The sequence below is a fragment of the Pinus tabuliformis genome, chromosome 2_2, assembly GCF_031772625.1.
Source record: "Pinus tabuliformis cultivar Carrire ecotype Pingquan chromosome 2_2, CPIR1, whole genome shotgun sequence".
NCBI lineage: Eukaryota > Viridiplantae > Streptophyta > Pinopsida > Pinales > Pinaceae > Pinus > Pinus tabuliformis.
The window spans coordinates 370,916,026-370,930,603 of NC_142300.1; the positions used below are offsets into that span (position 1 = coordinate 370,916,026).

The 14,578-nt window shown below is 37.6% G+C and overlaps 1 protein-coding gene across 2 annotated transcripts; it reads right to left on the reverse strand.

Moving 5' to 3' along the window:
- Window positions 1-218: 218 nt before the first annotated feature.
- LOC149192781 (BEL1-like homeodomain protein 1) lies at window positions 219-13,276 on the reverse strand. Of its 2 annotated transcripts, none has more exons than XM_089404712.1 (5): window positions 12,696-13,276; window positions 5,089-6,683; window positions 3,422-3,798; window positions 1,611-1,671; window positions 219-1,464 (listed from the first exon to the last, which is right to left on the reverse strand). In XM_089404712.1, exons 2-5 carry the CDS (start codon window positions 6,256-6,258, stop codon window positions 550-552), a joined length of 2,523 nt encoding a protein of 840 aa, XP_089260838.1. In that variant the 5' UTR covers window positions 6,259-6,683; window positions 12,696-13,276; the 3' UTR covers window positions 219-549. The 2 variants fall into 2 exon arrangements, with proteins under 2 accessions (XP_089260838.1, XP_089260839.1); XM_089404713.1 differs by lacking the exon at window positions 12,696-13,276 and adding an exon at window positions 11,064-11,178.
- Window positions 13,277-14,578: the final 1,302 nt, after the last annotated feature.

The window sequence follows — 14,578 nt, forward strand, 5'->3', positions numbered from 1 at the left end:
AATAAACCCACTAAATTTGACTTGAATTGCATGCAACTCTGAGTTGCAAAATACAATCTCGATAAAGTTAGTTATAGGAAGTGCATAATATCTGCAATCTGAGATTTCCTATATTCTGTGAAACCTTCCAGACACGCCCTCAAAAATACAAAGAGGGCACAATTCTCAAGAAAAGATTATAACAGAAATGATATTTTGACTGAATTTATACTCATTAATTGAGACAATTTGATATTTATATTTTGACTGAATTTATACTCATTAATTGAGACAATTGGATATTTATATTGGTGTGCACTTTACAGTAGGCTTATGCTTATTTCCTCACGGAGAGAGGGAGAGGAAAAGCCTGATAATAATTAAAAACATGGGTTCCCTACGTTTTTACCACCATAGCTCGCGATAGTATGTACTTCCTATCCAGGTTTATGTTACAACTCACCTTACAAATACAGGATTAGAAAAACAAAATGAATGCAGAAAATAGTCATCCTAAAGAAAGAAAAACTGTAGGTGAATGCACAAGCTTTACAGTATGTCTTGAATGGTTTAAGCTACAAAGTCATGCAACATATGAGTTGCAAACCGCTTTCCATTTTGCATGCTCATGTTGTCATAGCTACTTGCACCACGTACAGCTGAAGCGTCATGGATGTGACAGTAATCATCTGTGTCACTGGCTAAATCATTTCTCCTTCCTGAACCTAAACCTTGAGTGGAATTGTAACTCTGTTGAGTTCCTGATAATGATAAATCATCACAATGTTGCAATCCAAGTGTAAGAGACACGCCACCAATTCCAGAATACTTGGGGGTAAAAGTTTCCTGGCCATATCTACTTAATCCCCCCAATTGGTATGACCCGAAGCTTCCATTATCATCCAGGCGAACCATTTTGTTATTGGCAAAGCTGTAACCCTCAGAAGCATGTTTTTCATCACTGGCAAACTTGCTGCTATCAAGGATATACTCACTGCCTGTTTCCTCAGATTTTAAATCAACATCCATGCCCATGTTAGGGGGCAGAAGTATTGTAGAGTCCTGAATTCCAGTCCTAATTTTCTTCTGTTGACCTTGCCTCAGATCCTCATTATCAATTTCATGAAATACATGACTGTCTGATACACCAGTCATGCCTGTAGTCTGATTTCTACCATTAATCCTATCAGAAGCCTGATCAGGCTTGAAACCACCATTTACAGTACCATTCTGTTGTATATAGCCTCCTTCCTCTATGCTGTTATTGAGAATCCTATTTTTTATACTTTTCTCCTCTTGTCCATTTTCACTGTTCCCAGCTCCTTCCTTTGACACCGTTTCTTCATTGTTTTGACCACTTTCTGTTGTTACCTTCGAATCTGCTGCATGATTTTGTGTTTCGGCCTCTCTAAGTTCCTCCATATACATTTCTTCCACCATGGGTTTCCAAAGGCGGACACGTGCATTTATAAACCAATTTGAGACCTAAGTTGACAGAAGAAACTGATAAGTTTCACATAATCACCTTCTGTTTCAGGCAACTTTGTCTGTTTTTTCTTGGAAAAGCAGATTTCATAAAAGAATCATAAAGACCTGCATGGTCAAAAAGAGGTCATGCATCAAAAACGTACCTGGCTTCTGGTCAGTCCAGTCTGTCTTGCTAGTAAATGTTTGTCAGCATCTTTTGGGTACCTGGAATACAAATACATGAAAACGTGAAATCCAAAACAAATCAACGATGCCCCGAGAATTAAATTTAGCAAATGATAAATTGGTTGACCACACAAGCCACTAGATTAAGATAGAATATTTTTTCCTTATAGCAGCCACTTGAATTAAACAAAGGTTATAGATGCAAGGAATGTGTGAGGATTAGATTACAAAATTCCAGTTTGACCATGGGAAGTGAAGTATATCTGAGGTAACTTGCAAGCACGCCATACTTGATGAATGTTGTTAAGCTCGAATCAAGAGGAAAACAGAACATGCTTTTGTACAAAAAACCCAAACAATTGGAAATTTATTGCCTGGGGAATTCTGAAAATGGCATCAAATGTTCCTAGTCAAAAGATATCCTGATCAGTAGCAAGCAGAAGAGCATGGAGATTTATGAAGATTCCTGAGACAGCATAAGCAATCACTAATATTGAAGACCTCATGACTCCCATTGGAACAAAATGGGACACTCCTGTACATTGAATAGAGGGATTGAAACTTGAAAGGACAAAGTATCAAGTAATTAATTAAGGGTGGTTAATAAAATAAATATTCATGTTTTCCAATAAAAGGTTAACCACATCACCTATGGAGTTCATGATACTCAATGTAGGGGGCAATATGAAGGTACTAGATACACCCACAAATTACACTCTAGAAAAGCTAGGGACAAATGGTCAAACTGGTCTCTCGTAAAGAAAATTGTGAGTAAGAACAAACAAACATGCACAAGCAACATGTAATGACAACTTGGACAGTTACTGCAAATGGCTCTTGGAAATTGAAAGTTAGAGATTAACAGAAACCCGTTGATATAAATATTGTGGTGTTTATCCCATATGAAATAAGCTAATATGGAGCAAAATGTTCAGCCTGTAAGGTTCTACTTCTTGCAGCATGTATAATGAGTGAAATGACAATACGGGGGATATCAGGCAATCCATTCCTATAAGTATTACTAGCTTTAAGTATGCGTTTGGGAGATGATTCATTCTTTTCTGCCGTGAATCATTTGCAATAAGACAGTGTGCTAATGTAAATAGAGCTAGGCACATCATGTTGTTTTCTTTTAATTGATGACCTAGAGGAATACTGACATCACACGAAAGGACTTTCACACTATATCAATACTAAATAGACTCTTTGATCAAGACAAGATTCGTCTTGCAAGCATGGGACGGTCAGGACATTCATTGTTCAACAAGTATTTTAGAGAGCCTACAATTCTTAAAGAAGGCAACTACTTTAACAGACAAGTTACTTGGAACAATTAAAAGAATTTGTAATAGACATTCTACTGGTAAATGTTTGAAATTACTGGGTAAAGATTTGAACTATGAGTTAGTGTTCTCGGTAACACTGTAAATAAATTGAAATAAAGTTCAGGCATTGAAAAAATAACAGAGATAAAGGAAATAAACAACGGTCAATATAAAGTGGCCTTGAGGCTCTCAAATTAGAAGAAAAGTATATCTTAGCAGATTCATCTTAATTGCAAAGTGTCCCATAATTGTAATCCATGGAAAAATAAACCAATTTAACCAGTTGGAAAAAGTTTAAGTATTGTGGGGGAGGGGTACACTGAGCCTGGTCGATCTTGCGATAGGGAGGAGCCTAGAGTAATTCTAGATGTCCATAGAAACAAGAAGATTCTCAGCAAAGTAGCCCTAGTGTATTCAATGAATTTTAATTCAAATTTTAATCACAACGTTGCTAAAGTACTTACGGATGAAGGAAATGCTCAAATAGCCAAGCCCGTAGAATAGAAACAGCCCTCTCTGGAAGCCCTCTTTGTGGTCTCCAGGCATGCTGCTGTATCATTCCTAGCTGCTGAAGAGCTCGCTGTTGTCGTAATTGTTGATCAACAAAGTGAAGACGGGATGTCTCACCTTTTCCACTTCCCGTTAAGTCTTCCTCCCCTAGATTTTTGCTAGTCAATCGAATTTGGCCAGCAATTGCATCTCTCAAAGATCGAAAATGCCTGGAAATTGTTTTGAGTGCAAGAGAAGTGTATGTCTTGGCAGCCCCAAATCCAGCTGCGGCCTCAAACGATGAAACAACGATTTGCATCTGATGATAGTACTGTCTGTACCTTCGATCCACCTGTGTTCAGATGCATAAATAGGTGCAAGGAACAATAATCAGTACTATTCAAAGGAAAACAAAAACAAAAACAACTACATTTCTTCAATTTACATCGCAGCTGTGCAAAATTTCTTAGCAAGACTAAGCTTTGTAATTTTTGTTATACATGAAAAAAGAAAAGATGTCAGCCATAATTAATATCAATCATTTAATACCTTTATAAAAGGGTTCAAAACTACTTCATCTCAACACAGATTCTGAAGCTACAGAAAGTTTTCGGCTCAGAATCTGTTTTTACCAACTCAAAGTTCTATATGGATTCAAAATTGCATCTTAGGGTTCACAGTGATTTATACAATTGTTCGGGTTATACTTAAAGAACAAGTCTTCAATTTGTGGATTGTTTCTTTCGAACCAACCATTTCATATTCCTTCTCATCTCATGGAAATGGGCAGGTTTTGAGTTATTTTGAATATCTAACGAGGTTTGTTCAACGTAAAGAGAAACCCAAGTAAACGTCAAGTCTTCATCTTGAGCAAATAATTTGACATCACGATTGTTCCAGATGTATGTCATCCTACTGCATCTCATTCTAATTTCTTGTCACCTTGACCATTTTTTAATTGGAACTAAAAGGCAGACAACTAAAACTGAACAACTACCTGAAACATATTCTTATTTTTCACGTAAATGCAAAATACAGACCGATTTTGACCTGACATGCCTCAACACACCTGATCTCTCTTCAGAACACCATAAGAAATCTTGACTATGAATTTCTTTTCAGTATACATCTCTGTTTGACAGGCACAATGTGAAATTGCTCTCAATGAAAAACTTATCAGCACTGAAATTGACTGCTTATGGTGATTTTACATACTAGTCTCTCTCAGATGTAGGAAAGTTTTCTGACAATGGGTTTCTCAATAGAGGCAAGCTGTAGTCATGTATTCCACACAAAAAATTTGACAAGAACTATGATATAGTATAAAACTAAGTTTCATTCATTTACAAATAAAATCTGCAAGATTCAAAATTATGGATCGTATAAGCAGGCAAGATATCAAAATATAAAATAGAAAACACTCCGCACATATTTGGAATCATTGACTAAAAATGATTTCGCTACTTCAGTTCCTCCTTGTTCCTACAAATTTACTCTGCAGCTTTACAATCTGGTTATTTTCTACTAATTGACACTTTAATGTGTAAATAGTTCTGGTCATGGATAGCTTGCACTATTGATATACTGCATAGTATACTTTTTCAAATTTGGGAAAAATTAACCAAAGGCAATAAATGTGCACCTCATCCAACATGGCAACAAGCTTTGCCTTTTTCATCTGAAGTTCTTGTCTATCAGCTGGTGTCAGTCCAAAAGCATGCTCGTTTTTCATTACTTCCGCAGAAATTGAAGCTCCTGTTATTGCAGATGTTGTTCGGTCATTTGCAGTAGCTTCAGTTGCAATATTCTTTTTGTCAGATATTGTACCAAACCATGTTTGGGATTTTTGATGGTTGACTGAATCAGACTTGATACCCTTTCCAACATTTACGACTTCATCAAGTAATTGCTGTGCTGCTTTAAAATATTTGGAACCAGTTAAAGTGTTTGAGAGCTCTGCTGCTCCAATTGCATTCGTACCATGATGCATCGGTTTGTTACACTCAGGGTTATTCACACTACCTAGAAATTTAGTTCCTAGCATCCCATCCCTTGAGGAAGCCCGAAAAGAACTCAGACTTCCTGACAATTTACTTGTTAGTCTATCAGACCTATTCATGTTCTCTTGTGAAGTTGCTTCTGAAATACTGGGGCAATTCACTTCTGAGTCTGTAGGCTGATTTTGAAAGCAGGATAACTGGATATTTGAAAGCTGTTGGGGGGAAAGGCTAAGAGAAAGCCCCCGTCCATGTGCTGCCAAACCTTGTGACTGATCTAGCTGCAAACCTAGTCCATTTGGATTCATTCCCAGTTGTTGTTCGGGCATGGAAGACATAGTAGCACGTTTCATACCTGTTGGAGAAATCTCAGAAATAGATTGATGGCCCAAATTAGAAAAATTGTTTAGCTGCCCAGAAAGGGAGTGATTATTATGGTGGGTAGGATCTGTTGGTTGCATGAATGTAAGTTCATTTCCCACATTTCTCCATACATTGTAACCATGATTTCCAGGCCGAGATGAGAGTAAAGTTGCAGTAACATCCTGTTGTGCTCCACCTGAGCTTTCCACTGATGCCATGGAATACCGTTGTGGATGTGGGGCGGAAGAAAATGGGATTCCAATGAAATGTTGCTGTGGATGCCCACCACCAGCCAAATGACTGTTTGCTGATGGAGTTCCTGCTGATTGATTTATAAGTACCATGTTGCCTGGAGTTTGCATGTCTGAATAACCTGTATAATCAGGGTTCATTAGGTAAAGGGTTTGCATGGTATCTGGCTGAATATTTGAACCTGGAAAGTAAGTAGCCATTATCTTTCTGCTGTTTTAGCTTAACCCAAAACTGCTTCCTTCAAGTCTCCAACCACTTGGTTGAGCATTGACAGCAGTCAATTCAGGCCCAAGGCTCGACACACAAATGCAGCACTATTACTAGGTGATTTTTGGATGCCAAGAGAACATCCTTTGAGAAGCTATCACCTCACTTGATTATGCAATTGCTTTTGGTCTGTCAGTGCCTCTTATAGGATTTTATTCAAACCTGTCTCTGTGTTTTCAAATTGGCTGGCCTCTCCTATAAGTATTCAAAAAGAAAAGATGTTTCCTTGAATACAGACAACAACCAGCAACATTCCAGATGCAGCAAATGTCTTTGCAGCAGAACCGTGAATGCCCATGAAATGCACAATTACAGTCTTACGCACGAGAATAAGGTCTCATAGCTATTCACCATGTGCCTGTGCCATGCAGAATGAAATGAGTCAACAACACACTAAATTGCAATTCCACTGATTACAAGGAACAAATAAAACCTCATATTAAAGAAAGGAAAAGATGTTACATCCTATTTTGACTCTGGAAACAATCAAGAGAAAGACTCAATGAATGTTAACAACACAAAGTCATATACATCAATCCATATGCACCACCTTAACGATGCTTACATTATGAAAATAAAATTCTGAACGATTGCAAGAGGAAGAAAAGGAGAGCCCCATCTAAAGGCAAAGGCCAGAAAAGGCACTGAGTTCATTCCATTGCAGTTTTTTCTTAATTCAACTTCTCCTGATCCAAGAAAGTTGAAATGCAAATCCATTATTATAACAGAATTGTCAGCATTAACTTGAGATTTCAGCTATAATGTGAGGTAAAAATAGCCACTCCAAGCAATTTGTTTACTGATTGAGCTTGGATTATCAATTTATCACCAAGTTTGTTTTACCAACAAACAGTGTTAATTATTTTATAATCCATGGGATTAAGAGACATCTTTGACATTTCATCTCAGTCAAAACATTAAATTAGCCTTTTTCCTTTCTTGGTTCACAAGAAGTCTGCAAAAGGGTTCAACCTAAGCCTACATTAGATACACAGCATGCTTTGCCAACAGTGTCCTGTACATAGTAAATTGGTACTTCCTACAGAATTTGTTGGCCAGTTGCAAGTCTAGGAGGGCAGAATTCAGTTGAAAAGTCCCTAGATGCAATGGGATGCTTGAGTACAGCCAACTCTGAACAGAATCTTCATCTTGAATGTTCTATATATCTACGGAAAACTTTAAAACCACCACTCTCAGTTCTATCTGCTAGGCATACAGGTATGTGTAATTAATCCAGCTTCTAAAGATTTTGAGGAAATCTGTACTTTCGCTCTCTTCTTGATGTTATTTCTCAATTTTAGATATGGTCCTTCTAAATTTGGCTGCTGCCAAAATAGGCCATGATATTGGTTGCCTTGCTAAACTAGATAAAAAGGAATATTTTCTCCTGTGTTGAGTTCAAGCAATTGAGTGTTCCTGCAGAGATAAAAATTTAATAAATAGCAATATAGTCGAGGAAATTATGCAAATTCAAAAGGAGGTTTGAATTATTTGCATATTGACACCCGGATTCTTCAGATTTGTATCTTAGCGCTTAACCAATTAGCTTGTCAAACAAAAATTGATGTATCATAATCAACAATAAGAACTTATGTCGAATAAATGTATTTCTGAAGAAGGATTCTCCAAGCAAAAATACAAAGATTAAAAACACTGGAGATCATTACAAGTTTAAGGTAACCAAATACATAGAATATATGTTTTGCAAAGCTTGACTCCCAAGAGGCAATGTGATCCAGAGTAGGAGCAAAACAGCACATAAAATGCACTGTTCAAAAGGCATTAGAAGGAAAAAGCAACAGCAAGGCAAGGGAGCCTAGACGCTGAAGGAGAGATTTACACCTTGAAGGATACATTCAGAAAGGCTCTCCACCAAGCACAATGCCAGCTTGTAAATGGATGATAATTTTCAATACTGACTGGTAATGTGTAAAATCCTATATAAGTGTTTGAATAATGCTTCCTTATTACCACAGCAGTGGCGATCATCCACCACCTCTCAAGAGGTGAGGCACTGCTTACACTGAACAACCACCTAGGTCCTAGCCTGACTTAGCATCCCCTAGGTGGCTCAGTGGCTTTATTGCAGGTAGTGCATTGGCCACTTCTTCTCAGGAATCAAATGTAGGTAGGGGCCATAGCAGCACCTCTTATGGCTGAAACTTGAAAGCTTATATAATCATCGATTTTAAACTTTTTGCAATAACTGTTACAGGATCCAGTCACTGTACTTGAAGACATAGGACTGCAAAAGAGTTTGACTCAATTGGGTTTTCCTTTGATAATCCATTCTCATGTACATGGAGCATGTTAGAAAGGAAGAGATGTGTAATACACTACACACATGAAAAAGGGAAATGGTTCATGGCATATTATGTTTATAGTTTATACAACATTCTGAGCAGGGTTGCCCCCCCCCCCCCGAATCCGCTCCCGAAATGCGCTCCGAGACGGAAGCGAATCGGGAGCAACCCGGGAGCGTGCTCCCGAAATTCACTCCTGCAAAAAAAAAAATCGTTCCCTAGCTTTTTCGTAATTTTTTTTTCACAAAGATGTTCCAAACGCAAATTTCTTTCAAAGAACCAAGAGTTTTTGGGTAGGGCAGCCTAATATTCAAGCCTATGGCCCTAGTATTGATATGCATAATGCAATTCATGGTAAGAGTGACAATCTCCTTTATCTTTCATTTTCACCCTTTTACTTAAATTTTTAACATTATCATGAAATGACTTGGGATGTTTGAGAGTGGTTCCGACCTCATTGGATTTCTTATGGAGAAAGTAGAATTTTAGATCTCACTCAAAATCCAACAAGCTTATCAGTTTTTCAGGATTTCAGTATTGGGGGGATTGCAATGTTTCCATTTGATTTTGTCATGTACTAGGGTATGTAATTCACATTTAATCAAGAGCACCAAGCCCTCTATGTACCTTGATGTTAGTAACATTGGTTGTCGAACTCCTCTACCATGACCCTACTAAAAATGTACGCATCACTCAAACAAAATCTTGACTTGACATGCTACGTTTTTTCTATCTTATGTTAATTGCTTAGAGGGTGATATTAATGACAAAGATCCCAGGATTAGGCAATGATTTTGATGATATGTAGGTTTCTTTTGTAGATTTTTTTGGATGCTAGAGGCCATCTAGAGCCTATTTGTTAATGCGTTTTCGGTTCATAGATGGATTGCACTGGATGCTATTTTGGTTATGTGCACCCTTACATGCTATATAAATGAGAACTTGTAACTTGTGGACATGTGGTTGATGAAGATTATAACTTCTATATGATTGACGTTATATGGTTTAATCCACGTTTTTATGTTTTTTATATCTAATTCATCATTTTACATTCTTTTGCTGACATATATGCATCAAAATATATATTATATAAAAATCTGCTCCAGATTCGCTCCCGACGCAGGAGCTTTTGAGAATGTCGCTCCCCTCTCCCGCTTCCCGCTTCTGCTCCCGCTCCCAAGCAACCTTGATTCTGAGTATTAATTAATTCCCTTAATTTTGCAGTTTATTGAGGTATGATTAACAGCTACTAGATTTTCCACTGTTATGAAGCACATATGAGTTAGTATAATGCAGACACTACTAACAAGGAAACATTACAGCTGTTAATATATTGTAGATGCCTATTGCATGGTTGCATAGCACTAAAAAATGCTTGGTGCAAAGCTTAGTTGTATTTCTTCTGATTAGCCGACTTGCACTCTGAAATACCAAGGTGGGATTTTCTACTGAGATGATAACTGTAAGAGTACAGTTCCTATTATGTTCGCATCAACTGCCTAATTAATGATTTATATCTTTTTGAATCTGGAATTTTCAGGTAATCTTGTTAAAGGTAGGTAAAGCCTTTCAAGTTCGCCTAAAAGTTTAGTTTTTTTGGACTATCTTGAATATCTGGAATAGACATGTTTCAGAAAGCATTTCTTTTGAACTCAAATCATACCTTTTTTTCACTGCAGAGGCATTTATTTATGAATAATTCTTTATCCTAGTTCTATCTTTTATTTCAATACAAATTACTTGCATTCATATCCTAACATACAATATGAGAAAGAATTTAGGCTTTCCTTCCGTGAAGCCATTAAATTATCAAGGTTGCTATTCCCTTCTACTCAAAGACCTGCAAAAAATTGTTATTTGTCTGTAAACTTTAGTAAAGATTGACAAAAAATTATGTGGCTGCCAGGCTGGTTTGTCAAAGAGCCATGCCAAATCTTTTCTATATCAAATCAAGACTCTAAAATATTTACTAGATCCAACTAATGTCTCAAATTTCCTGTTTGAACCCTATGTATAAAGAGGATATACCTTTTATAGAAGAATTGAGAAAATGTTACAGATGCATAGCTGGATCTCCTTATAATAGTTTTGAATTATGCCTGATTATATTGGTTTCTTTTGTTACAAAGGTAGCTTTACTGATCGATTTTGGACTTAGTATCCATATTACTCTTCTAACAAGATCTCATTCTAGAGTGAGTTAATATGTATAAAACAACAACATGTCTTATCCTGGCTTGGAAAAGAGATTCTTACAATGCATTACTATTGTGTCAGTACAACATCATACAAGTTGTAACATCAATCAAAACCATGCCTGAAAAGAACTTCCAGGTAGAAAGGAGTGTGTGGAACTTCAAACCATTCCATGATATTTCTAACAGCCAAATGAAACATTTTTACCATGGTATTTCATAGGGAGTGGGCTTATTCACATGATTAGAAGCCAATTTCTTTTTTCTCGTAGTAGCTATCCTTGTAGGGTAATAAGGAGTGTCTAGAAATTGAATCAATCACCAGATTATTGCCTTCATCATCTTGCGGGGGCTGATTCCATCCTGATTACTCTCCCACTTCCTCTTGAAAAATATGCAGGTACTTGATTCCGATTGAGAATATGAAAGTAGGAGCATACCGAGCCATTTCACTCAATTAGAGAACCTCCCTTCGTAGTAACTGAAACTCCAAAATGAATTCTGAAGACAATAGCTAAATTTCTGTTCACTTGTCGGGCTTACTTTAACAGCCTAGTTTGGGACCATACTGCCTGTCAGAATTGAGCTGAAGCACATGATCATTAGAGAAACCCCAAATGGGAAACAGAAGAAGGATGAGAAGTCTCGCCATGTAGGATAGCTTCTAACCCAGTGCAGAAAGGACTTTAAACAAGAAACCTCAGTAAGCTTTAGCTCAGAGGAAGCACTCAAGTCCATCCCCCTTTCACAACAGTCACCAACTCTATGTCATTTGAAGATAATAGCAGATTGTTGGCAATTTCTGTACAACGCACTTTGCCTGCATAGGATGATAGAACAACTCAAGAGAAAGACTGCTCGAGCAAGTTCATAAAGCTGTTACCATATAAGAGAAGCAAAAGTCAAACAGCAGAGCTAGGATCCAACTCAATGTCCATATGCTGCTCCAATCCCGAATATTAGCAATCAAGTGCCTTTATATGCCTAATAGAATTGCTTCTAAGCTGAAATGGGTGATGATCCAATCCTGACTTTTAACAGAAGGCTAGACCGTGTGGATAATCATACCAAAAAATTGGCCGACTGTAAGCAGAAATAGACCATGTGGGTATTCACATACATCTCTATTCATTCATCTAAACTGACGAAGCTATCTCATTCACTACGGACCTAAATCTTAAACTACATGTTTTCATGTAAGATAGCTTATAGCTGTAACCTGATGCAGAGAGGATATTAACTAAGGAACCCTAGCGAGCTTGAGGCCAGAGGAAAGCTCCCAAGTCCATCCACCTTTCACAACAGATATCAATTCCATTTATGAATATCATAACAGCTTGTTGGAAATCAGCATAGGTCCACTGTGCCCACATAGGATTGTAAAACGGCTCAAGAGCAAGGCTGCTTAAAGGAGTTTCACGGAGTTATTACCAATTTACCATACAAGAAACCAAACAACGGACTAGGATCCAACTCCATGTTCACATGATGACCCAATCCTCCTGAATTTTAGTGAGCAAGTGTATGTGTGTGTTTGTGTATGTCCCTCATAGAATTGCAGCTAAAGCTCAAAAGGACAACGATCCAATCCTGGAATTTAACAGAAAACTATATACATAGAGCATAATTGGCCGACTGTAAGTCGAAATAGACCATATGGGTATTCACATAAAACTCCATTCAGGTCCGTCTGAGCTGACAGAAATATCCCCATCAGTACACAACCATATGATCATCTGAGAATTAAATCAAAGAAGAACCAGAATACCAGTGGATTGTCAATATTGCATAGAGTTTTATCAACCTTCTACAATTAGTTTCAAAATCCAAAAACCTACATATTCAACGATGAAAATGAATGATTGAAAGTACCTTAAATGATATGATGATGCAGGAATGACACCAGACAGGTCGTGGGATGTACATTCCTGTCACCCTGGAAGGAAGGAAGGAAGGAGATACTATATCTGCGAGGCTTTTACCATATATAAAAATATTGAACAGCCCGAAAACACACTTATCATCATCATCATAATCATATCTCTGTCAGTCCTTCCCGTCCATGTTCAGAAGATTTAGTATTGTTATTCCATCCACCCATGAATTATGATAATGATGATGATGGATCCTCCTGCAGCAGCAGCAGCAGCACCAGGAGCGGCAATTTTTGTAACATATCTAAGCATGGATTGATATAAGAATTTCCATTGTCCTTTTCCGATAGCAGCAGGAGCAGGTGGGGATGCTCTCTAAAAATGGGTATTTGGCAGGGAAAATGGAAAATTGAGGGCTAAGCATGATTTGACATGGCTCATGATTGCAAAGGTCACGGCTGTCGGATCCTGGATGGACTGCACTTTGCAGTTTATTCATCAATTCTTTTTCATGAGATGGGATCTCTCTTGGCTTCAATATAGGAAGCCATGTCAGTCACTCACTCATATTAACAATGAGCAGGACTAGGACTTGCAACTTGAAATATATAAAAAAATAAAGACATTTCCTTACAACGGCATCTGTGCTGCGCATTGACATTAACACATTGCCTTTTGAAACCTTTCCTTCACCATGATTGATTTTATCCACTGCAGTCATATTTATTTAGGTGCAGCTAGATTTAGCCATTCATTGCCTAACCATTCTATCCATGGTTTGTTCAAACATCATGTTAAATAGTTTCCACCCTTTTATCTCCCATACATACATGGGATGGGTTTTGGTGTGTGATTTTTTACCTTGATACCTTACAGCTGTCTGTTGTCTTAGCTGTTGAGTTAAAACAGAGTTTTTACACATGGTTGTTTTGCATTAAGTTGTTGATTAATCTGTTGCATTATGAAAGGTGTTTTATACACAGGAAAGGGATTTTTTTTGGTTTAAAGGTAGGATTTCTCTGCATTATTGTTTTGTCCTCAAATTTAATTATTACATCATGAAAAGCTTTTCTGTACTGCATTTTGGGTGTTTTTATATCATCATAATTATGAATCCTAAATTTTCTTTAAACAAATTCAAATTCAATTTAATCACTTCATTAGTGAACAATTTTATTTTGTAATTAGTCCTAAAACTAACATTTTTCTTCAAACTCAACCAATTTTTAGCAGACGCAAGATCAAAAGTCCCACGGTAAAGGAAGGCAGGTTGGTTTGTCACTGTTAGTTGCCGTAGGCCTAGGGCTCACCTAACACCAAACACAATGCAAGCGAATTTCAAACAATTATCTCGAGGAAATCACGGTGCGAAAAGGCCAAAACGTTTTTTTGCCTTGTCCATTGTCCACCAGACACGTGATAGCAGACAATTTTGTTGGTTTTCACAAGACCTACAATGGAATATATACATTTTATATATTATATTTAAGTATATATTTATTTTCCGAGTTGCGTGATCAGAGGGGTAAGGATTTTTTGCTGTCTACTCCCTCGTTCTCGTGAGTGGTCCAAATCTGCCACTATTCTCCTATATTTCCTACAACCGGATGAATTTTCGATTAAATGTAATTGCACAGGGCCCCAGAAAAATCCTTCTATCACGTAAGGAGATGTGTCAGTGTGACGAATGAAGTTGATTCCGCTAAGATTTCACCGAGGAAATGCTCCACCGTTGACACGTACAAAGAGCCCAGCCCATCTGTGCGCCGACACGTAGGAGTTAGGCAGAGCGCCATAGATGGCCCTTTTTAATTGGGGGAAAAACGCTGTTCATGGTCCTTTCTCCATGGGCCATGGCAGAAAGCAGGAAAGGTACAGCAT